Source organism: Vanessa cardui, chromosome 23 (genome assembly GCF_905220365.1).
Source record: "Vanessa cardui chromosome 23, ilVanCard2.1, whole genome shotgun sequence".
Taxonomy (NCBI): domain Eukaryota; kingdom Metazoa; phylum Arthropoda; class Insecta; order Lepidoptera; family Nymphalidae; genus Vanessa; species Vanessa cardui.
In genome coordinates, this window is record NC_061145.1 from 1,114,347 (window position 1) to 1,141,121 (window position 26,775).

A 26,775-nucleotide genomic window follows, 5' to 3' on the forward strand; every position below is an offset into this window, starting at 1 on the left:
TATTCTTTCTTGCTATCTCTTTCCTTTTGTATTTACGAACTGTTATAGTTATAACCTGTGCTAATAATGTAAATATTTAGAAATGATAATGATCTCGTGCCAGCGTACTATTCAAACGAATCAAAATATTTATTTAAGTAGGATCTTACGAGCTCTCGAATCGTCATCTTACAAGATCAATTTGAATGTACAGCTATCGGTTCCGAATACATTTATACATATTGGCCTTCTGATGGTAAGTGGTTACCAACATTGACATAAGTAAGATATTTCAGCCAATCTTTACATCGCCAATGTATCACCAACATTGGGTGCTGTTAGATCCCTTGTAGTAATTCTGGCCAAATATTTGATGGTACCTACATAGGCTGACATGCACATAATCTTACCACATAGATGAATACGTTATATTGAATAACAATCGACCCGCTCCGGTTTCGTACGGCTGTAATACAGATACTAAATATACTACGGAATTTGTTTATTTATTATATCACATTAGAAACTTCTGAAATTATCAGTAATCTTTACTATATTGTCTATGTATTATATACAAAAACCTCCCTCTCGAATGACTCTTTCTATTAAAAAAAACCGCATCAAAATCCGTTACGTAATTTTAAAGATCTAAGCATACATAGGGACAGACAGATGCAATAATTATGATTAATGTATATTAATTTAGATAGTATCATTTGTTTAGTACGTTTATAGAGCTATATATATTTCGATGTTCTAGATTTAATTTTTTTTTTATTGAAAGTAAGTTAGCGTTCTGATAAATGGGTTACCTGATACGATCTGATACTAACCATACATAGGGACAGACAACGGTAAGCGACTTTGTTTTGTACTATGTAATGATGTGCTAGCTGCAACATGTCAAAGAAGCGTCTAGCGTTGTGCCATTTGGAAGATACATCCTGTTTTTAAATAATCATACACAATTGAATGCCTCAATTAAAATCCGTTGCCAAGTATCAGAGCAGTACTAACACTAACAAATAATGGCCTTAGAAGTTCATTTCCTTTAATGTGTCATGAACATTCCATCGAGTCGAGATGGCCCAGTGTTTAGAACGCGTGCATCTTAACTGATGATCACGGGTTCAAACCCAGGTAGGCACCACTGAATATTCATTCTTAATTTGTGTTTATAATTCATCTCGTGATCGGCTGTGAAGGGAAACATCGTGAGAAAACCTGCATGCGTCTAATTTCAAAGAAATTCTGCTACATGCGTATTCCACCCTGGAAGAGCGTGATGAAATCTGTTCCAAACCTTCTCCTCGAAGGTAGCCCAGCCCAGCAGTGGGAAATTTACAGGCTTATGTTGTTGTTATTGTTGTTATCGAACATTCCAGAAAATGAAAGGTTAATTACTTGTGTGTGTTTATTTTGTGCCAGTTTTATTTCCAATAATATTGAAGAATTCCGACATTACGTTTGCCAATTTTCAAACAAAAGATCAATATGACTAAATTCTTTGTTGACCCAAATACAAGTATTAGGAACTTTGCCAATTGCCTTATAAGAAAATGTATACATAAACAGCTTTTGTCCTGTCATTGCTTTAAATCGATCCTGTTTTCTGGGAAGATATTTAACGTCATTCATTACAGGTAACGTAACAGGAAAATAAAAGAGCAAATCAGAAGATAGTTTTGAAGACTTGACGTTGATTACAAGCTGATGTATGGGTAACTAAAAATACTAAAGTAAAATAAAGACAGATTAATGAATATGGTTTTTAATTTTGGTTCTGAACTGCATAATCCACAATGAGTAATATATAGCACGATCAATTTGTATCTCAGTATAAATCAACCAAATCACTGAGATAAATTACACACGGAAGATCACTTGTAAACGTCAAGAATGTCATGATTATACACATACATTGATGAGAACAGCGATGGCTTAGTGGTTCAAAGATGTGAATTAAAATGTTGATTCTAAATTCAAACGCACAGCACCATGTGCTTTATTTGTTTTCATAATTCATCTCAAGCTCGGCGATAAAGGAAAATTTTGTGATAAAAGCAACCATACTCGTATGATGAAAAGGTAGTCAACTACCAGACTTTTCCATTTTGATCTATATTTCCTACAAATTTTACGACTTTCGTAGTGAATGTCGCAAATCATTTTCTGACATTTCACGCTCGTTTTCAACGGTGAGTTTCGAGTTTCTTATAGTAGTAGTACTCTTTATAGTATGATTATTTGTTTTTGTATCACGTGCTCGTTCAGTGACGGAACTATTCTGTGTTGGATAAGTGCCAGTGTTATGTAAGTACATAGCTAGGCGCCCTTTCGACTAGACAATTATCGAAAATACGCTATTTTAGAAATGTGCGATAGATATGATTAATTTGGACACTATGGCGCTTTAATTTATAATGGCCTAATTATACGCAACGTTTTTGTGTAACGTAATGCAACGTTTCTGACAGAAAGTGACGCAATTTACGTCTGTGACGTGTACTAAGTTTATATATGTACATTAGTTATTCGGCGTCTACTACTTTTGGGTAGAAAATTTTCGGCTAAGGTAAACATAGTGAGAAAACCTGCATGTGTCTGATTACACCAACCCGCATTGGAACAGCGTGGTGGAATATGTTCCAAACCTTCTGCTCAATGTGAGAGGAGGGCTTAGCCCAGTATTGGGAAATTTACAGGCTCTTACTGTATTGTACTTGGATGTGCTTATTTCATCAAAGCATCATCCGTTATATTTGCATAAATATATTAATTATATATACAGAGTGATGTAAATTAATTCTATAAACCAATCACTATCGAGCCAAGTGACCTCTCGGCCCGTACAGTCATCACCTCAGTGTTGATACACTATTACCACGTGTCGCCTATGCAATGTGCCCAACTTTTTGGTGTTTCCTTAAACGAAAGGGGCTACGAATAAGATTATATTGCAAATATGATTTTATGTTTTGGGGATATTAGGGGCTAGTATTGTCGACATTACATACTATGTTTTCTTCATATATTATTGTCTTCATATATTATTGTCATATAGTATAAAAGTCGCTTATCGCTTTGTCCCTATGTATGCTTAGATCTTTAAAATTTCGCAACGGATTTTCATGTGGTTTTTTTTTTAATAGATAGGCTGATTCGAGAGGAAGGTCTTACAGCGGGTCGCTAGTATATATATAAGTCTCCTGTATCTGGGTGTAAACTGCTAATTGATTTGACTAATTATGGTGGTGTGTATTTGTATTTGTGAGTCTGGATAATTCTTGGACTCACTAGATGTTGTTGCGATCGTGAATTTAATACAATTTTTATACTAAGGTAATCAATGCCACTCTCCGATAGAGTCTGATTAATTCACCTACTTATTGTTTCAGAAGATGAGGTTTCTTACAGCTCAATAACGGTCTATTTGTATTTTCATTTTCTCAATACAAAGACTTTGCAGGGCATATGCTTGGGTTGTCCATAAAATAACGTAAAAATAGTATAGGCTTGTCACGATTAGTTGCTGATGTCTTCATTATATCAGATATTGTGATCAATTACAACAGAGGGAGTTTTATTGATGTTAACGACTTGAATAAGCGATAACGCTTGGACTCAGTGAGAAGTTCAATTAAATTCACTAGCATTTTTATGCTAGTGAATTTAATATCCTAAAAGTACTTCGTCGTGTACTATCGTAATTGAAAACACAGTTTAGTACAGTATTAACTCGTTAGTGTGTTTTTAATTAGCAGAGCAAAACACGAATCAGGCACATGGTAAGTCAGTGGAATTTGGACCGTCAGACGATCAGTGGATCATTTTGTGTCAGTATAAGGTAATCTATACATTGGATTGGATTGAACGTTTGTAATATTAAAATAATAGCTCGTTTTTAAATGTATATGCATGTTTACACGGTATATGCACCAAATTAACATGTTTTTCAATTTCTGTCTGTCAAGTAATCTCTGGAACGATTTTGTCGGGACTTCACAGGCACTGATGTAATAAGGAGTAACTTAGGCAGTAAAAACAATTTTGTTGTTGAATTCAAAAGTGCAAGAAGTCAAGGGCACAGTTAGTTACAATTCTATCTTTTTAAATATCTTCTATGTGTATTAAACGATATCCTTTATACAACGAGGTGAATCAAATGTTAGTGTGATTCAGACACATATTTTAAATTTAAGTATTTTTTTTACTATGTATGTAAAAAAAATATATTTAAATTTTAAAAATGTTTCTTTTTTTAATGGTTTCTCAGTTCTTGAACGGTTGGACTCATTATGATGAATTTTATATATGTGATTGGATCGCTAGGCAATTCAGATAAGACAGATCGTCCTAATTTTAGTATCGAGGGCTATTATTTAACAATAAATTAAATTATTATTTAAAGGTTGGGAAAGATATTACGTATATAACTTCATACATTCATACATATTTTAAATAAAGAAATCCATTACAATAATTATCATACAACTCATTCATAACCTGGGTCTTATTTATAAAAAAATACTTCCTGTTTCATATTTTAATAGTACGTATTTATAATGCTATTGTTTTGTACATCAAAGCATAATAAATATTACGATTCTCTATGCATTGTATATAAACATGAAATATATTACTTTTAAGTGATAGTTCCGTATAGTTTTCAGTGGAATATTTAAGATTGACCCAGTGTCCTTTTGCAGCAGAGTCGAGATGGCCCAGTGGTTAGAACGCGTGCATCTTAACCGATGATTGCGGGTTCAAACCCAGGCAAGCACCGCTGATTCATGTGCTTAATTTGTCTTTATAATTCATCTCGTGCTCAGAGGTGAAGGAAAACATTGTGAGGAAACCTGCATGTGACAAATTTCATAGAAATTCTGCCACATGTGTATTCCACCAACCCGCATTGGAACAGCGTGGTGAAATATGTTCCAAAACCGGAACACAACAATACTGCGTACTGTCGTTTGGCGGTAGAAAAACTGATGAGTGGGTGGTACCTACCCAGAAGGGTACTACCTACAAAGCCCTACTAAACTTATTATTATTTTATTAAATCGATAAATTTAAATTTTAAACTCGTATGAAGCTGAAAATTTATTAAGCGAAAGGGATACAATGATAAAACTCCCCATCGATCATTGTAAGTCGAATTTCATAAAGATATGAAACAAATAGTTTGGTCAAAAAATGTATGATCAGCATCATATATAGAATTAACATTGCATGCGAAGCCGGGGCAGATCGCTAGTATTTATTAAAGTACAATTAAAGTAGCCTGGCTTATAGGATAATCTCCCTTTGAGGAAATATTTATTGTCTTAATAAAAATATTTTTAAAGACTTTCTGGAGCTTTGAGTTACAAAAATTCGTTCAAAGTCCGATAAACTTCCGACCTTTACGCGAAGTAGGCGGTTGCAATGACATAATTATAAATACATTTTTAATCATATTTTTCCTTATAAAAAAATATTTTTATTTACAAGTCATATCTTGAACTGTAACTGGAATATAAACAAATCAAAGGTTTTTTTTAATTAATAATGCGTCGGTCAAAGTTCGCACTTTATTATGCACTAAGTGTGCTCGAGGTTTAACTTACGTTTAATTAATATTATAATTGGAATAATAAGAAACTGTAATAACAATACGTGAAGTAAAATTAATTTTATATTTTAAAGTGTTTAATTAAAAATAGTCTTTTGTTTTCCTCTGTGATTGGAATACGTGCTTGTCATCATTCTACCCTTATTCTAATTTACTTGAAGTCTGTGCAGAACGTCTTCTTCTGTACTTCCCTATCTGACGTCATCTCACAAGTAACATCGTTTCCAGCCATATCACCTTAACACAATCCATCTATCGTTTCATTGGTCGTCCCCTACCTCTATATCCATCCAGATTCGTGCTCAAAACCTTCATTCAAATACGTGCTAGTAAAAAGTATTAAATATGTTGTTACCCAGATAATCAATTACTAGTAATTACTGAAAAACTGACATTTTCACCAACCTGTATTGAAAGAGTGTGCTAACGTAAACTTCAAACTTTCTCAATGCCATACTAATAGCCTGTTATTTCGTTTCTTTGATAAAATAATATGATGAGTGTATAAAAATGCGAATACGTAATACGTAATATGACAAAATTTAGTGACTTATTATTAGTTTATATCTTACATCATTGCAATACGGTTTAATTTTCCATGAAGAGATATTTTGGTTTACGTAGCTTCGACTTTTTTCATCGCATCATTTTCGTCTTCTGTTCTGCAGGTTTCATTCTTGTGTTGTAAGCTTTAAACCCTCACAAAGAGAGACCTTAGCCCAGTAGTGGAAAAATTTATCCAAATAGATGTCCCTCTTTAATCGAAATACCACGAAAGATGGTAAACTGAAAACCGTTCACAATTCTTAGGAAGAATGTTGTTAGGAACGATTTAGATATTTTTAGTTTTTATTTTAGACAGTCCACTACCCCTTCAGCGTCATTAGACTTAAAAAAAAAATACTAGTTTAACTTTTTAATTGAGTTCAAATACCACGTTGTGTAAAACAAAGTTGCTTCCTTTTGTCTATTTCTCCCTGTGTGCTTAGATCTTTAATTTTAGCCAATACAACTACATACAAGCATTAATCCTTATCTTGTAAATATAATAAAGATCATTGTGACTTTTTAAAGCATGTGATTTAAATGAATATTTTCGAATATATTACAGATTAAAAAGCTATGAACGTTGTGTACAAACATTGAAGTATATTTAGTATCAGCATTGTACCCATGCAAAGCCGGACAGGTCACTAGTTATTATGATTTATTTTCACAGGAAAATATTTGATGGTGTTTTTTTTGTCAAGTGTAAGTTCGTACGTATATTATAGATCGGTTTTCATTTTTGAAATAGAGTCATTATACAGAACAGTTTCGAAATACATTCAAGAACATATCCTCAAAGATGAGCAAAGCTAAAATTACTCTAAATCGTTCGTAACAATCGGTTGTTTTAATGTGACTACGTACCGTTAAATTGTTGGTTTGTATGCAATTACAATTATTATATTTCTATTGTGAATTGTACATAATGACTGCCCAGAAATTTGTGTTAAGTATTGAGACACTTTACGTCTCTTAGACCTGCCCTGAGCCGAGATGGCCCAGTGGTTCGAGCGCGTGTATCTTAACCGATGATTGCGATGTCAAACTCAATCAAGGCCACTGATGTGATCCTTCAACAGAGGCGTGATCAGAAGAAGTTCGGCTCATACTTATTGACTGTACTGGTCGTCATCGTGTATCTTTTAAATAAATACAGGATGATGATTGCGGGTTCAAACTCAGGCAAGCACCACTATATACATATATATGTGCTTAAGTTGCGTTTATAATTCATCTCGTGCTCGGCGGTGAAGGAAAACCTGCATGTGTCTAATTTCATCGAAATTCTGCCACATGTGCATTCCACCAACCCGCATTGGAACAGCGTGTTCCAAACCCTCTCTTTAATGGAATAGGAGGCCTTATCTCAGCAGTGGGAAATGTACAGGCTGTTACTTTACTCTTACTTTAAAAAAATATAAAAACTTTTTAATCTTTAAAAATATGTTACTCATATACGTTCGAAATTTAAAACGGTCAAATAATATTGATACAAGTATTACATAATCATAACGTTGGTTTTAAGTTTTTGTGATATGGTATTTTATTATGCAATGCATATGATAGTATACATATACATCAACATGATTTATATTCAAAGAACACACAATAAATAAGTTACATACACATAACTTTTAATTTGCTTAAAAATATGTAGACATTGTATATTTGATTTATCATTTCCACGTTTTAGTGAATAAATAAAACAAATGGCTCATAATTGTCCCATAAGTCTTTTTGACAATGATTATAATTATAAAAGAATAAATCAAATAAAACACGTGTGCTCTTATTTGAAATTAAAAATTGTTTTTGTTTTTTTGCTAAAACTATTTAATCGTCATTATATTTCTGACGTTTGTCGTTTGAGATATATACAATGAATACTGACGTATATTGCTATCTCGTTTGTTATAATTAGGATACTTTTTTGTTAGTTTTAATTCAATTAGCCAATGGGCATTGTCCGATTGCCAAAATATAACAATCAATAAGAAATTAATAGTAAAAATCTTTGAAAACAAGCATTTATTTAAATGCGTTAAATCGAAAAAGAAAAAAAATACTGTTATTATGTAAACAAATAACGTTTGATACAATTTATTTTAGTTGGTATCTACATAGTTTGAAAATATTAATTTATAAGTATTATACTCAGGGCTAGTAAGCTATCTCATTGAGACAATCCAATTTTGAGAGAGATTTTTAAAACCATCGGGGTAGGCGGTGCAGTCATAAACTTACATACAAGTATTTACTCACTAATGTTATAAACATTACATACTACATTTAAAATATGTATGTATTATATATCTCTATTATACAGTAATAAATGTTTAAATCAAAAATATTTTCATTAATTTTCTTTAAGTCAACGCCATAATTATAGTAGTTATATATAACTTTATGATAATGAATGAAATTATTTGCATGAATTCTAAATTTAATTTTTCACTAACAATTGATTAAATTTATGCTAATACTTTAAGATACTACAGTTAAATGAGAATATCGTCGGTATTTTCCAGCGTAGAGATGTAAACAATCACCTTTGTGACGGTATTCATGAAACACAACAATGCCATCATTGTTGATATTGAACACTTTTCAGTGTTGTCATTAACACAACAGCGTTTCATAGTCTCAGCCTCGTGGATAGAAAGACCTAACTCACTAAGGGAATGTGTGTAAAATTTACATTATAATTGTGAAAAGGTTTCATTATAGCCATTACCGAGTTTTGTGGCATTCCTTACTATAAACCCTTTTTTCATTCTCGATACAGATACGATATACTTCCATGGCGCGGAAGAGCTCTCATGAAAACATACATATATACAAAAATATTCCATATATATATATATATAATAAACTTTAATAAACTTTTAACTTTCCGTGTCCATGCGACACAGAAAACGTTTTTGGGCAGTGGTTTATGCATATATAATAAAATATCAAGAAATATAATCAATTTACCATTTACTAAGTTTAAAAAGTTTATTAAAACTAAAATAATAGATGCGTCTTACTATTCATTAAAATAATGCTTTATAGAAAAAAAATACCTAGATTTAGGCTAATTGTTGTAAAAGCAGCATTGTAAATTTATTTATTAAAAAATATTTTTTAAAAAAAATAACACCGACTTCAAAGTGATCACTAAAAAAGTAATAAAATAATTTGATTTAAAAACGTATTATTGAAATCGGCCGATCGTATGTAAATATTTCTACATTTTGTTTTTCACTCAAAATCGTCCGATGTTCATTAATATTTGAGAGCTTGCTATTCATAACGTAATCACAACGAATAATATGTCTCATCAACAGCCTGAAAATTTCCCACAGCTGGACTAAGGCCTCCTCTAAGTTTGTGGAAAAGGTTTTGGAACATATTCCACTACGCTGTTCCAATGTGGGTTTGTTGAATACACTTGTGGCAGAATTTTTATGAAATTAGACACAAGCAGGTTCCTCACGATGTTTACCTTCACGGCCGAGTATGAGATGAATTATAAACACAAATTAAAAATGAATACTCAGTGGTGCTTGCCCAGTTTTGAACCTCCAGTTATCAGTAAAGTTGCACACGTTATAACTACTGGGCCATCTAGGAAAAAATGTGTATTGTATAATTATATTTACGGTTATTACTCTTTGTTTCAGATACAAAATGAATACGGGTTGGTTAGTGTGGGAATGCCTCGTGTTTGGATTGTTTGTGTGTGCGACGTCATGTGCACCGCTCTGGAGGAGGAAGAGAGACGCGGCGGCTGGAGGTGACGCTAAGAGAGCTTATATTTTTGCTGGAGGAGGCGTATCAACTCTGTCCATGATACTTTCTGTATCCAGAGGGACATTGGGAGTTCGGTCTTTTTTGGGTAAGTTGTTAACTAATTTAGTATTAAAAAAACCATAAACAACACTCAACTACTCTGTCTTTAATAATTCAGTACAATAAAACTACTGTTATTTAAATTTTGGGATACTGCAGCAGCAAAATGTATATGGCACATTTTAAAACTTGCTCTCTAGACCTCAGAATTATTATAAATTATCAATTTCTAAATTGATATTTGATAAATGGTATTGCTTTCCATGATAATCGGCACTAATGTCACGGTGCCATATCATGCACATTTATTTCATTCGTGTCAAGTAAAAAAAAAATTTGGCAGAGTTTCATTGTCTAAACATTTTCCATAAGTTGTGTGTTTGTTCCATGTGGCCAAACATAGAACATGGGATACTATACATATATATAGTGGGTATGCTATATATGGCATCAAAAGATATGAATAATATGACTATGAACAGTCCGAATTTTGGAAATTGAAGTGAGTGTGTGTACATAGGAAAGTTATAACTCGTAAACAAGCACGTCGCTTAAGCTGGCAGTTACACTGGTCCACTCACCCAAATTAGAACACAACAATCCTATATTTCACGACAGAATATCTTTATCTATCTATTCTATCTAGGTTTTCACTCGACCCTACCACTACACCACAAGAATGTTTTATGATACAGGAATATTAAATATTTTTACTGACATTTTGGATCTAACGTGTTTCATTAAAAGCGTCAATCTCGTAATCAAGAACCAAATATGAGCAAGCAATTTTATGATCATATTCATTAAGAAAGGTTATATATACATATATATTATATAGGGTTGATTTATATTATATCAAACGTACTACGAACAAAGAGGCGGAACAGTAACGTTAACCGCAGATAAAACCACAAGGAGCGACTAGGATGAATATAATTATAGCAAGCTTTATAAAAATCGTTAGCGTAATTTAAAAAGAAGTATTCGCTGTATTTTAATGATTTTCGACGTGGCTGAAAAACGGTAGGTCTTTGGTTCTGTTAAAAAAAAACCAGACTGAGCACAGAATTTTAAATGAAGAGAAAAAATATATAATATGTTTTTGTTCGATAAGTTTTGTTATTAAAAAAATAATTAATAAGTGTCAACATATATTCAACGTTGTTTTATAAATCTTAACATACTTCACATATATAGCTCGTAATGACCTTACTTCACGTAGATCGAAGATATATCGAGATATTATATGTTTTTTGTTGGATGCACTTTGGAGAGTGCTCGAAGGCTTTTTTGAACTGATAGAACCATCTTCATTCCTTTATCGGATAACTAGGCGCAGACAAAAGTTTCATCCATTCATTGTTGACATACCCAAAAGTCGAACTAAACGATTTGTCAGCTCGTTTTTGGTAAGAGTCGCTAAGATTTGGAACGACCTGCCTGCGTCTATTTTTCCTGATAAATTGAACTCCGGAGCCTTTAAGAGTAGAGTGAACAGGTTTCTTTTGGATGGGCGTGTACCACCTTCGTCTTCATCTACACTTTCCATCAGGTGAGATGGAAGACAAACGCCTATTCCATATAAATATGTAAAAAAAAAAAAAATTAAAAAAATATATATTGCACCGAATAAAATGAAATGAAAATTTACAATATGAGTAATTAGGTCGGCTTTAAGAGGCTTTTAAAGACGGTACTGTACTATATGGTACATTAATACAGCATAGAACATAGAGAATACAAAGTATTTTCTTCATTTACAACACTAACCAAATCATAGAACCTAAGATATTGCTCTCATTGGTTTGATTCAACTGTCTGACGCTATGAATTGGAACATCACGTTACAATGTGTTTATATTACAAGCTGTGATGGCCCAGTGGATAGAATACGATCACCTTAACAGATAATTTTAGGTTCCAATACAGGCAAGCACCACTGAATATTTATGTACTTAATTCGTGTTTATAATTCATCTCGCGCTCGGCTGAAAAACATCGTGAGGAAACTTACATGTGTATCAACCAGCATTGCTGTAGCGTGGTGTTATATGCTCCAAGCCTATTCCTTCCTAGGGAGAGGAGGCCTTAGGCCAGTTGTAGGAAATTTACGGACTGTTAATGCAAAGTTGTATTTATATATAACAGTGCAATAGCTATAATATAGTTGACACAAGCCAAGGCTGACCTGTACAAAGCCTTGCCGACAAAGTTCTAAACAATATATACTGAAACAAACGCCTATGCAATTGAACAAAACAATAATATATTCTATTGTTATAATATGAATTGTATTCATTGTACATTGTTGCAGATCTAATTGAAAATCTACGTTGCTACCCCACCAGACTTAGCGCATATTTGCTTATAAATATTTTATGACTTAGGATATATTTTATCATCTATAAATAAAAAATAGAGCTGAGATGGCCCAATGGTTATTGCGGGTTCAAACCAGGCAAGCACCACTATATATATATATGTGCTTAATTTGTGTTTATAATACATCTAATACTCGGCGATGAAGGAAACCTGCAGGTGTCTAATTTCATCGAAATTCTGCCACATGTACATTTCACCAACCCGCATTGAAACAGCGTGGTGGAATACGTTCCAAACCCTCTTCTTAATGGAAGAGGAGGCCTTATCTCAGCAGTGGGAAATGTACAGGCTGTTATTTTACTTTACTTTATTATATAAAAAATAACAAGTCCTGACTGACTGAATCATCAACGCCGTGGCGAATAGGATTGTTTTATTGCGTAGACAATCTCTAAGAAAGGAATTTTGGTAATTCTACCCTTAAGGGGATGAAATAAGAGTTAAGAGTTTGTATGAGTCCGTCACTTTTGAATTTAGAAACCTGCAAATTTATTTTTGGACTACTGATATAAAATTAGTGGATAAGAATTTAAACGTTTCGTTATAGGATTACTTGGTGGTAGAACTTTGTGCAAGCCCGTTTGGGTAGGTACCACCCACTAATCACTAATTCTACCGCCAAATAACAGTACTCAGTATTGTTGTGTTCCGGTTTGAAGGATGAGTGAGCCAGTGTAACTACAGGCACAAGGGACATAACATCTTAGTTCCCAAGATTGGTGGCACATTGACGATGTAAGGATTAGTTAATATTTCTTACAGCGTCATTGTCTATGGTTGGTGGTGACCACTTACCATCAGGTGGCCCATATGCTCGTTCGCCAACCTATACCATAAAAAATTAAAAAAATTCTATTCGAAGAAATTAATTTCAAAACACAAAAGCGTATGTATTTATATAATAATGACAAGCAATGAAAATCAAACTTTCTTATAAATGTATTTATGCATTACTTATAAATATATACTAGGAATTTTAAGTCTCATATTTTATAAAATAATTCAATTTAAACAAAATAAATTTTGCTTAAACATAAAGCATAATGCTCTTTGGTACAAAAATAACCTCATTTTTTGTTTTTTTTTTTCATGTCAATTTATTTACGTACAAGTTCAAAGTCATACAGATTACTACTATGTTTCATTAAAACCCGAGAAAACAAATATGTGATGATCAATGTTTACGTCTAATGAATCATTTGAAATACTATTATTAATACGCGTTTATACAATACTTAACGGTAAATTTGCATAATTAGTAATGAAAGTAAATAACAGTGAATGAAAAACGATTTCTAGAAAATTTCGTTACAGTTCGTGTGACTTACCGCATAAATATTATGTGTATATATGTATGTTAAATTTACAGTGTCGTACTATTGACATATTTATACATATAAATGACATTGTTAAACAATCTTGGTCATTTATTGTATGTTCAATTTAATCTTGTAAAAAATAATGAAAGTTAGTTTAGAAAATCGGACATTTGACATAAACAAAGTATCTCAAAAGTACTCACCAATAAAAAGAAGAAACAGAAGAAATAAAAAGATATTTGATAACCAATTACAGTAATCTTGTACTAAATAAGTGTACTATTATAACAATGTGTCAATATTTTTTTATTGTAACCTTGATAGGCTACTGTTTGACCATTGTCTTGCCTGATGTTAGGCATCAACATGATCTACAATGTAGCACACTTGCCTAGAAGATACCTATTAACTATAGATTTGAAGACAGCAAAATTGTACCTATCTATATACAAACTCAGGTAATTCAGACTACTTACTGCTATCACCTTGTTCGACTGCTGAAAGCAAAACTTAAATAATAAATACTATATATGCGGATGAAGAATCCGTAGGCAAACTTGTATTATATAAAGTAAACTATTTAATTTACGTTCATACTGTACACATGTACAGTGTGTGTAGATTTTATTAGACACATGCAGGTGCTCATTTCTCTGAGAATGATTAATGACACATGAATAGTAAGTGCTTGTGCATTTGAACATACGTTCTTCGATTAAAGACCAGCTTATGATGAAAACGTGTTCCAGTACAAGAAGTGCATCGGTCATTTTCCTCCCAAAAGACTATTTTTAAGGGACCTCAAGTGTAATTCTTAACCATCATTAGCAAGACAAACTCCGCGGTCGTATGGTGTGTCCGGTTTTCATGGGTACGCCACTCCGAGGTCCGGGGTTCGAGTTTTATGTCTTGGGTCTGAGTGTTTGTAGTACCATCGTGACTCTTGATTTTCCATAACACAAGTGCTTTAGCTACTTACATTGGAATCAGAGTAATGTATGAATAATGTATTTATTTATTATAAAAATATACATCTAGGTCTTTAGCAATTTAGATAAAGACTGTTACCTGTTAATTTCTGTTTGTTGTATCTCTATGAGTCGAGGTGGCCCAGTGGTTAGAACGCGTGCATCTTAACCGATGATTGCGGGTTCAAACCCAGGCAAGCACCGCTGATTCATGTGCTTAATTTGTCTTTAAAATTCATCTCGTGCTCTGCGGTGAAGGAAAACATCGTGAGGAAACCTGCATGTGACAAATTTCATAGAAATTCTGCTACATTTGTATTCCACCAACCCGCATTGGAACAGCGTGGTGGAATATGTTCCAAACATTCTCCTCAAAGGGAGAGGAGGCCTTTAGCCCACCAGTGGGAATTTACAGGCTGTTGTTGTTGTTGTTGCTGTTGTATCTCTATGACCATTCTCGACTTAGGGTAGGTCATTATATAATAGTATCATATCACCATAGCTATTGAAAACTTATAACAGAAAGCCTTTCTTGTAAAATCCAATAGCACTATGAAAAAATTATGACACGATAATATCAACCGTTCTATATATAGAATTAAAGACTAATTTCACGCTTACATAAAGATTGTACTTATACCCTGTGAGATCATATTTAAATATATGTATACGTTTATATCTAAGACTTCCATTTACGTTTGTGTGGAGTTTAAATGGTTTTTAAATTCAGTGAAGGAAATTAAATTACTTTATGGTCTTTGAGTAAACGCGTCTAGTACTTGGTAATATTGAGTTCTGGTTTAAAGGTTGTGTGAGCCAGGGTGGCTACGGGTCCAATGATAACTCATATCCCAACGTTGGCATTGGCAATGTACGGAATCCTAAAAGTTTCGTAGAAATTTTCGATATACAATAAGTTATTATCATGATAAAGGCTTTTATTTAAAATCTTATCTAAACAGAATAAATCATTTAGTGTTACCGTTCACGCAGGGCTTTGGGCTAGCCCGTCTGGGTAGGTACCACCCACTCATCAGTTATTTTTCCGCCAAATATCAGTACTTAGTATTGTTGTGTTCGGGTTTGAAGGGTGAGTGAGACAGTGTAACTACAGGCACAAGGGACATAACATCTTAGTTCCCAAGGTTGGTGGCACATTGACGATGTAAGGAATAGTTAATATTTCTTACAGCGTCATTGTCTATGGGTGATGGTGACCACTTACCATCAGGTGGCCCATATGCTCGTACGCCAACATATACCATAAAAAAGCAGCTTATGAACAAAAATAACAAAACAGTATTCTCATGAACTTACTGCGGTTTCAGAATTTTTATTCACATGCTATGGTATTTAAATATCGTATTACTAAGTAACAAGACGGTGTTATATTTCTTATTTTTTTATAATCACGTGTTTTTATACGCATTTCATACTTCGCACGTGGGCATGCATGATGCTATGAAGCCCGATCAATGCGATCCTGTTTGTTCATTTGAATTAATTTTGATGTACGCAAGACGCTGACGACGCTTAAATTTGTTCTATTTCTAAACTTGACAGTTGAATGCTTTTTTTTTTAATTATTATTTATATAGGCAAATGTTGGGTGTTATTGAACCTTGTATAAAATTATATAATTTATTTTTGAATCATAAGCAATAACCTTCTTAGGCGCTGTTATTATAAGATGAAAAAAATACACTTTTTACAATACAATTACTGGACCCATTTATCCTTTAAAATTGCTACAAACAAGTTAACCTTGAGGTATCTCTTTATTATTTTGATTGAATTTTGTAGTTTGATATATCTTGATGTTTGTACGTGGATATCAAAAGTTCAGGATTATAATTTAATTAGGGTTGTGTGGATTTCTTTATAATCTTGTCTCGTGTTTTTCCTTGGATTTTATATTATTGATCTTGGTAATCTGAATTACAAAACTGATCTGAGATAGTTTTCAGACATTTATTACGTAATAGATGGATACATCTATGTTACGGATCGCAATATAATCACATATAAAAAATAACAATATTTCAAGAAATAAATATTTAATTGAATAAAATATCAATCATTGATACTATAACTAGTAAAAAGAAGAGGTCTTACCTCTTTTTTTCCAAACAAAAAGGTAGCCTGTGTCTTTCTTAGGCTCTATACTATTTGTGTAATATAATCTGCATTCCGATCTGGAAGTAGCTTCACTTAATATAATTTGTTAAATGATTCAATAGTGCCTGTAAGATTACTTGAATAAAGTATATTTTGATTTTGAAAATCACAAGGCACATCTTTTTAAAATTGCTCTTTATTTTTTTTTCTCGATATTAAATATAAACTATTGTGTTCCAGGATTCCCATCAGAAATGGTGTATTATGGATCAGCGATGTGGGAGACACTGTACGGCATGATGCTGGCTTTCCCCTTGGTCTGCTGGATTTTCATACCGGTGTATTACCGGCTCAGCACGAACTCCGTGTATGAGTATCTTCAGGTAAGTTTTACTGTTACACTTTTTTTTACTGGGCAAGCCCGTCTGGATAGGTACCACCCATCATATATTCTACCGTCAAGAAACAATACTTAGTATTGTTGTGTTACGGATTGAAGGTGAGTGTGCCAATGTAACTACAGGCACAGTATTGCATTGGTTTTATAAGAAAATTTCATACGGCGCCAATAACAATCTGCATTGGTGGACCATCAGTTGAATCAATTGGCCAACTCTAGTCCAACATAAAAAAAAATCCATACATTTTTATTCCAAAATTTTCCAAAAGATATCACTAAGATTTTAAAATTCGTTCTTTATTAGAAATTTCTTTATATAGAAGTAACACAGGCTTTCTTTCAACATATAAGATTCAAGTTTGATAAGATGGCTGATTGATACGTGTGTGCGTATCACTAGTAATGAAAATCTACTATTCAGTATCAATTGATCAACTCAATCACATAAACGAGCTCCTATACGTTTAATTATAATAATATTGCATTTGTGATGTCAATAGTGATGTCTTAGTGTGCGTGTCACTAAAAGTAAGGACAGCAAAAAAAAGCAGATTTTTTTTATATTAATTTAAAAATGATTAATTCAATACTCGAAGTGAAAAATCTATAGCTTATTATGGCGATTGCTAATCCGTTCCTCTGCCAATTAAGCATATCGGCTGAGTAAGTGTGTTGGAATTCGTTTGATACAAGTCAATAATTCGGTCCACACGAATGAAAACGTCATGACATAATTTCATCTATGATTAAGTCTTTCACTTTGATAAGCTATGTTTCTGTGTTAGGTTTTCGTTTGTTATAGACGAGCGAGTTATCTCAGCTTCGCACGAGTACAATTTATTAATAAAGAAATGATTTATACAAATGTTATAAATGCGGAACTGAATCAAATTTGATGAAACTTGGTTTAGCAAGCTTGAACTCCATAGAATGTTATAGGCTACTTCTTATATTTAACATCTGACGTTAACTACTAAACCGCGAGCAGAATGAGAATTTGTATAGAACAGAATAGTATGGAACTCAGGAATATTGCTTCCTACGAGTGAACAAAAATTGAATTTGGATCATTTTTTTCTAAGATTACTTCCACAATATATAGAAGTATAACAAGACTCTGAAATTACAAATGTGAAATTAAAAATTGCTGCAATTGTTTATTTCTGAATCGAATTAATCGCTTTAAAGCGATATCAATCAATCAATCAATCAGCCTATTGTACAGCCTATAACGATATGTTGATACATAACACTTGCTTACTATTTAACACATTATATCGTGTTTTTGAGCAGGCATTTTTCTTAATAATTCGTTGACTTTTGGTTAGATACAAGGCCTCAGAACCCGAGGTCTTCGATTGAATGAGATTAAAAATGTATTTGAGTTTTTCGGACTTAATTTCTCAGTATCAACTCACAGTTAGATGTGTGCACTCTTATGCTCACTTGTGGTCTTGAGAAAAATTCGAAACTTTTCCTGTCGTTGATTTCCCTTGCCATCAGATTACAAGAGTACGTTTGTATTGATTAGTATTATTTGAATTGGTCTCTGTGACTGAAATCGATCTGAAGAATATCATCAGTGTTTAAATATCTTTTAATATGTGTATCATCATCCTGCATTTTTTTAAACAGACAGATAGAAGAGGCAAAATGTCTTAGTGGTTAGAGCACGTGCATCGTAACCGATGATAGCGGGTACAAATCGAGACAAGCACCATGATATTCATGGGCTTAATTTGTTTATAATTCATCTCGAATTCGAACATCGCGAGGAAACATCTCATCTCATTTAAAGATTATTTATTGGAATATAATAAAACACAAGCTTATCATTTGTAGATGAGATTCGGTTCGATTTGGGTGCGACGGTTAGCGGCGGCTACGTTCCTCCTCCGTCAGACCCTGAATCTGGCAGTGACGGTGTACACTCCCACTGTGGCCCTGCATGCAGTACTGGCGCTGCCACATTGGGCATCAGCCGCTGCGCTGACAGTTGTGGCCATCGTCTTCAATCTACTGGGCGGTCTGGCAGCTGCTATCAGGTGAGTGATATTGAATGATGTTAATGATACTTTACGTATAAGCCAATTTTGTTACACGAGAGAGAAGGATATACGGCAAAGAGAGAAAGGCATATTTTTAAAAGTTTGTCTTCTATCATGTGTACGTTGTACGTACGTTTTTTGTTTTGTATTTTTGTCTTTCATGGTAGTCTAAATCATTGAAACATTTAAAATGAAATGAACTTTGTGCCTGCATAAGAACACTTGTACTAGTGTAATGTTATTAATTTGCAATATGGTGGTCAGTTTTTTGAGAAATAACAGATACAAGATACATAACATCTTAAAACCCACGTGTAGCCGCGTATGGACAGCGTAAAGAATACTGCTAAAAATAATTAACAGAGTAGTTTTTTAAAATGAAAAAAGGCCTTAAGTCGAAAATGATTTCTCTTTCACATCACATTAGACATTCACTGTAATTTTGGGATGGCAGTTATAACCTTCTGGCCAAAATTATAGGTATAGATTAAAAATATATACTAAGATTATAAATGAAAAAATTACTAGTCTGTTTATTGTATATTCATTGCCAAATTAATGAGCCGATTTTGATAACATTTCTTTAAAATGAAAGGTTACCAAATCAAGAATTTCTATCATATGCTTAACACATAACAACTATCCCCTAAAACATTAGTAAAAACACACTCAGCAATAAGTATTATGTAAGAAACTGTACATTTTAATAAATATTTACCACTTCCTTCACTTTCAGAGCTGATGTTATCCAAACGCTTGCGATGGTGATGGTTAGCGCTGCGTTCATAATCCAGGCGACGGTGACAGCTGGTGGACCACAACAGGTCATCAGCGATAATCTGGAGGGGAACAGATTCAAGTTCTTTAAGTAAGTACTTTAAAAATTCAACGTGAATTAAAACTAACAAAAAATTAGTTCAAATGTTATCTTATAAATCAATCAAAATATACTTTATTCAAGTAGGCTTTTATAAGCACTTTTGAATCGTCATTTAACAACTATATTTAGTGGAGCTACCACCGGTTTGAAAAGTAGATTCTACCGAAATGAACCGGCAGGAAACTCAGTAGTGACTATTTTTCAACATTTAAAAATATAAAGTCATGGTATGTAAATATAATTATATTTGTATGTATTATATCTCCTAAAAAATATATCTTATAAAATCGTATTAAATAGATTTTACCTAAAGACGTATATGATTAAGAGTTAGAAAGAGAGACTCGAAGAGAAAGAGAGGGAAAAGTCGCCTCAAGGAGCGTAACCGTTTTAGCTTATGTTACTTTACTTCTCACACTCACACACACTCACACACACACACTCACACACACACTCACACACACTCACAAATAGGAAAGTGAACATGTTTTAAGCCTTATAAAGACTTTTCGTTAAACAAATAGATATTCATTCTCAACATTGATATTGTTGTTGTTGTTTCTATATAAGTGGACGGAAAATACCATGATTGTTAAGGAGATATATTTACAAGTGTATGAGGATTACAATATAAATAAATTTACAATTAAAACAATCTCATAATGAGATTCTTACATTGTGTTATTCTTGCATATTTATAAATTGTTTATATATTTATAAATCGTTGAGAATAATATATATATTTAAAGAGTAATTAAAGATAGTATCATTAAGGTAAGATGGTATCAGTAATAATAAAAATAACCATTTTAATTTAAAATCTTGTATTGTAAAGATACAATAGATAAAATAAGGTACGTTTTTAATTGATTTGACCGTTTATAAAGCACTGGCTTGTTAAGGTCTCAAGTTCGAGATAGTATTTGATGCTCAATACATGATTTATTTATATTGGGGTCTAAGTTTGTCAGAATTTCGAGCAGGTTACCTGACGAATAAAAAAAAATGACCGAGCTAGAAACTATTATTGTGGGACCTCGTGCTCATCAGCTTGGTTATTCATTCCAGAATAATTTTAAGAAATATTGTACTCTATGCCTATCGTATTAAGATATAAATTATCTTTCCAGCTTCACATGGGACCCAACAGTAAGAGTGGATACGATGTCAGCGCTAGTCGGGCAGATGTTCATGTCGGTGTCAATTTACGGTTGCCAGCAGACTTTCGTCCAGCGCTACTGCTCCATGTCCAGTGAAACCAGGGTCAAGAGAACCTTGTTGGCTAACGTCCCAGCTGTATTTGTCTTATTCAGCCTATCCTGGGTCGTTGGTATGGCCCTTTATGCTGTGTACAGATATTGTGATCCCTTGATGTCTGGAAGGATTGTTGCTCCAGATGAAGTGTTACCGTTCTATGTTCAAGATCAGTTCTCGTTTTTGCCTGGGATGCTTGGATTGTTTTTGGGCAGTCTATTTAATGGTGCTTTAAGGTGAGTTGATAATGTTCTATATTGTTGTTATAAATGCGAAAGTTATTCTGTGTCTCTCTGCCACTCTTTCACTGAATAGATTTTGGTATAATTTGGTATGAAACGAGACTAACCCCTAAAATGTCTGTTGCTCTTTCACTGAATCGGTTTTGATAACATTTGTTGTCAAGCAAGACCAAACTAACCAATACAATAAATTATGTACAATTTAACCAGCTACACTATAATTATGGGGAATATCTGTTGTGAAATAGTCTCTATGCAAGTTTTATTTTCTATTTCAAGTAAAATTTTCTTTCAGTTTTCTGGTCTCAAATGTGAATTCCATATCTACCGTCACGTGGGAAGACTTCGTGTCGCAGGCGCCGGCGTTTAAAGGGATCAACGACAAGCAACAGTTAATGATCATCAAAATTATAGGAATTGTTTATTGTAAGTCATTATTTTTTTAAAAAAATTTAGTAGTTATAAACCTTGATGCAAGTATAAACACTACTTGTAAATATTTACGTATATTTTATCCTATATGTTGGCGAACGAGCACGATCACCTGATGGTAAGTGGTCACCAACGCCCATAGACAATGAAGTTGTAAGAAATATTAACCATTTCTTACATCGCTAATGCACCACCAACCTTGGGAACTAAGATTTTTAATCTCTTGTGCTAGCAATGGCCCACTCTCCGTTTAAGATGGAACACAACAATACTAAGCAATATTGTTTGGCGGTTAAATATCTGATGAGTGGGTGGAAACTACCCTGACGGGCTTGCACAAAGCCTTACCACCAAGTAAACTATGTATGTGCACACTGCACAGCATTCATTAATAATGTTGGAAGTTACCACTACGTAACTGCAATATAACACAACGTTCCAAAAGACCTGTAATTTATTTTCAGAGTCCTCTATCTATATATATTTGGGTAAACCAAACTTTAGCGTGATTCAGAAAACACTTTTAATCTGACTGTTCGTTCATTTTTTTCCTTTCTCAACTAATGATGAATTATTTTATTTTACAGCGATAGCAATAATGTGCCTCTCTCTCTGCGTGGGGATGGTGGGAGGAGTAATAGAAGGTTCTCTGCTAGTGACTTCCGCGACTTCAGGCGCTTTGCTGGGCGTGTTCCTGCTGGCCGCCATATTCCCGATGGCCAACGGCAAGGGCGCGCTGTGCGGGATGCTGTCGTCACACTTCATCACGGCTTGGATGGCGACGGGCAGGCTGCTGTATGTTAACGATAGTGTGGCTATGCTGCCTCTATCTGTTGAGGTAAGCTGTTACGATCATCATTACATAGTATAAAACAAAGTCACTAACCACTGTCTGTCCCTATGTATGCTTTGATCTTTAAAATTAGGCAACGAATTTTGATGCGTGATTCGAGAGGAAGGTTTTTGTACATGATACGTGGACAATATAGTGAAGAAATACTGATAATATTGAAAGATTCTAATGCGATGTCGTCAATAAACAAATTATGTAGTATGTTTAGTATCAATGTCGCACCTGTGCGAAGCCGGGGCGGGTCGACAGTGAATAATAATTTATTTTTGTAAACAGGATTTGGGATTTTATTAGACATATATATTATAATGTGAGTTTCGCGTAGTATAAAATGCCATGGCTAATCGAATCGCATTCCATATTAGTGCCATATATAATTCAACTGTAACATTATTATTTCTTTTTGAAAGTTAATGATCACAATTTCAATAATATAATTTGTTTATAGTGGTGGTAAGTGGTCTTTACCGCCTATAGATTTTACCCGAGTAGGAAATATTAACCAATCCTTACAGGGAAATGCGTTACCAACTTTGGTGCCTAAAGTGTTTCATTTTTTATGCCTGTAGTTACACTGGTATACTCACTTTAAACCAGAATACTAAGTAAGGCTGCTATCTAATAAAGCCCTACCACCAATTAAAATCTTCTTATGTGACCTTATTTTAATTTATAAAATTTTGTTTCACAGAATTGTCCAAATGCAACACTCAGCCTCTTAAGTCCGAAGGCTCTACCAGTAGTTGTGAACCAAACATTAGCTCAGCTCGCTCCAGTACTACAAGTATTAGACAGCACTCACGTACCTTACAAACCAAAGGAATCTTTTGTGTAAGTAATGACATCACATGTTTGGAATATAGAGTAATACACACGCAAACCCTCCGTTTTTGAGGAGAAGTTTTGAGCCTTCTGCTGCAATTAATAGAAGTGATTCTCGTTCACCACTTGTTTACAGTCGATATTTTACTTTAATTTAAAGAACAAATTGAATTGTAAATTATGTACATTAATTCAATGGTTGACCCAAAACTTTGAACTCAAAATCCTTGGACAAAATTCATTTTATAACTTATGATTTATTACGGCAATTTAGGCAAAAATAATAAATAAATAAATATTGGATAACATCACATACATTGCTCTGGTCATAATGTACGGAGCTAAAGTACTAGTTTTATGAAAAATCAGAAGGCAGGCAGGCACCAAAAAAACTTGAACTTTTTCTACATCAATTTGGCCGGGAATTGACCCCGGGACATATTAGCGTACCCATGAAAACTAGTGAACACATTACTCGACCACGTGGGTCGTTGTTATACAATTTTATGACATCATGAAAATCTTTTTTTTATGTTTACAGATTCACAGCATTAATGAAAATGTATTCAGTATCCTACATGTGGTACGCAGTTATTGGTACAGTAACATGTGTCACTGTTGGAGTAATCGTCGGCCTCATAACTGGTACAGAAAAGGACGCATTCGACGAGCTACTTTTACATCCATTAGTGGCGAAAATCGGTCGAAAGATGCCCGGTCGAAAACGAATATTTACAGAGCAAGTGGAAGAAAAAGTTTCAGAGGAAAAGGAGCCTTCTGACAAAACTGACGAAACGGTCGTCGAAGATAAACAACCAGCTATATTTTTAACCAATGGGAGTAGATTATTTGAGACGTATGACAGAAAAACTTTCCCTGTCAGGACAAGACTTTGATTGCATTTGATTGTAATAAATATTAGCAAGAGTATGATATTACCAATTTTAATGATTTTTTGGACTGTTTGGAAAAAGTCTTAGGTATTATGTGAGAATCGCAAATGCTTACTTTAACCGTTTCGTTGTACAGCTTTTAGTAAATTCAAATAAACTAGGGGCTATTAAACTTAAAGAGTTTATAACTCTTAACATAGTCGAATATAAAAAGTAATTTAGGTTTTGCAACTAAAAATGTGCCTTGTAAGATTTTTAGTAAATTGTTACGTGAGTAAATGTGTCGTGTTAAAACACGAAGTATTTATTTAGACGTATAAGTAGGCAAAATTAAATAGGCCCAGCCTGCTAATAGCCTAAATCAGGGGCTTTTTGTTAACGTAGTTAAACCACCCTATGCCCCTGATTTGTTATTGTTGTGATAATAGAATAACTTGTAATAGGTTTATGTATGTATATAGATTAAAGTAACCCGAATTTAAGTGCCTCGAACTGTGTGTTATTTAAATATGAATGGGAGGAATATGCCTTTTTATTATTATTATTAATATCTAATTATTTTTATCGTAATCTTAATTATACTAAGTTTTATATTAAGAAAATATGATTCATACATATTAAGTTATTGATAAGAATAAATATTTTAGATTTTATATAAAAATAGAAAAAAAAACCGTCAGATTATGTCAATTCTACTATTATTATAACTTTGACTATTCCTCACAATTCTACTTATTTATAAATGTTTTGATACGATCATTATTCTCCGATCCAACTTCACCTGTAACTGGATTGTTGTTAGTGGAATATGGAAACGGCAGTCGAATCGGAATTATTACTATTAATCAACGATTTGACTACGATTAAGTGACAATGTTTTAGTAGAATCGTCTGCTTTTGTGTATAATAATACCAATAATTGCTATGGTGAACTCTTGAATGGTGTAAATATTTTTTGTCTACACTGTGCAGTGGGTAGTACAATTATCAAATAAAAATATAAACGTCACCGTAAAATTGTAAATACCGTTAGATTATAATCTGTCTCGCGAGATAGTGATCTGTCGATAGATTGTGAATTGTAACATACTGTTTACAAGTGAACGCATTATTATTCGGTAGTTTACAATCTATCGAAGTAAGTTTAAGTTAAGTTACAAAAAGTCTGGCCAAAACTAATCGAAATATTATGAACTAACGAAATTGTATCTGTTTCATTATAAATCGAATAAACGTTCATAATCAGTCGAATGTTTACAGTAGACCGAGGTAGATTATAATCTAACGCTATTAGCAATTTTATATAAAAAAACATTGTCATTTGTCATCCGGTATAGGAGACTACATATATAAAACAGATACTTACAGATACGAAAGTTATCTAACCTATTATCCATGAGTGAAAACTTTTGGGGATAACAGTCAAATTTCAATATCGATACTGAGTGCAACGTTTGCATGTAATGCTTGAGTGAAATGTTTCTGACGCAAAAGTATTATGTTTCTAAATATAAGTTACCTTTGTGTAGTCTGAACGTGTGATAATAATATAAACAATGTACTTATGTGATAGTACGCAGTATTAGAAAACGTATGAGATTTGAGAATATTTTTGTAGATATTGTATTTATATTTTGTAAATGAATGTATAATCACCAGTTTCTGAAAAACTTTAAAGTCAGATAGACGAATTGGATACTGGACGCTGATTGGTCGCTGATCACGTCATTGAAAGCCATAGACCAATGATGTTAAAGATTAAAATTAAATTCGTTATTCAAACTTTGACAAGTATTTCAGAAACTGGAGATAAATGATCGAAATACATGCTATACAAATCATTTGTCGTTTTTTTTATCCTTACTTTTAACAACTTCAAAATTTTAATTGAGTTATCGTAAAAACTCAATAAAAATCAATGACATACTGACTATCAAACTCAATGTTTACTTAACTAGCTTAAACCGGGATTTTCCCGACACGAAATTTATAAAACTTTACCTAGAGCACACAGACCCTTTACCGCCTCTAGGGATTCATTTAAAAAAGTAGCCTATTGCCAAGGATACAACTATTTAAATATCAAACTTCATGTAAATCAGTTCAGCGGTTTAAGCGTGAAGTGCGTGCGTGTCCAACAAGCTTTATCAGGGAATATTGAATCGTCATTTTTGGAATAATAATA

General features: G+C 33.3%; 1 protein-coding gene across 1 annotated transcript in view; it reads left to right on the forward strand.

Moving 5' to 3' along the window:
- LOC124539849 (sodium-coupled monocarboxylate transporter 1) overlaps nucleotides 1-26,431 on the forward strand; it is a 34,587-nt gene extending 8,156 nt beyond the window's left edge. Inside the window, exons 2-10 of the mRNA XM_047117206.1 lie at nucleotides 9,811-10,025; nucleotides 17,007-17,149; nucleotides 19,009-19,211; nucleotides 19,951-20,082; nucleotides 21,225-21,584; nucleotides 21,886-22,016; nucleotides 22,610-22,860; nucleotides 23,567-23,706; nucleotides 24,239-26,431. Coding sequence (XP_046973162.1) covers nucleotides 9,818-10,025; nucleotides 17,007-17,149; nucleotides 19,009-19,211; nucleotides 19,951-20,082; nucleotides 21,225-21,584; nucleotides 21,886-22,016; nucleotides 22,610-22,860; nucleotides 23,567-23,706; nucleotides 24,239-24,593 — 1,923 coding nt within the window. The 5' untranslated portion in view covers nucleotides 9,811-9,817 and the 3' untranslated portion in view covers nucleotides 24,594-26,431. The remainder of the gene's footprint in view (nucleotides 1-9,810; nucleotides 10,026-17,006; nucleotides 17,150-19,008; nucleotides 19,212-19,950; nucleotides 20,083-21,224; nucleotides 21,585-21,885; nucleotides 22,017-22,609; nucleotides 22,861-23,566; nucleotides 23,707-24,238) is intronic.
- Nucleotides 26,432-26,775: the final 344 nt, after the last annotated feature.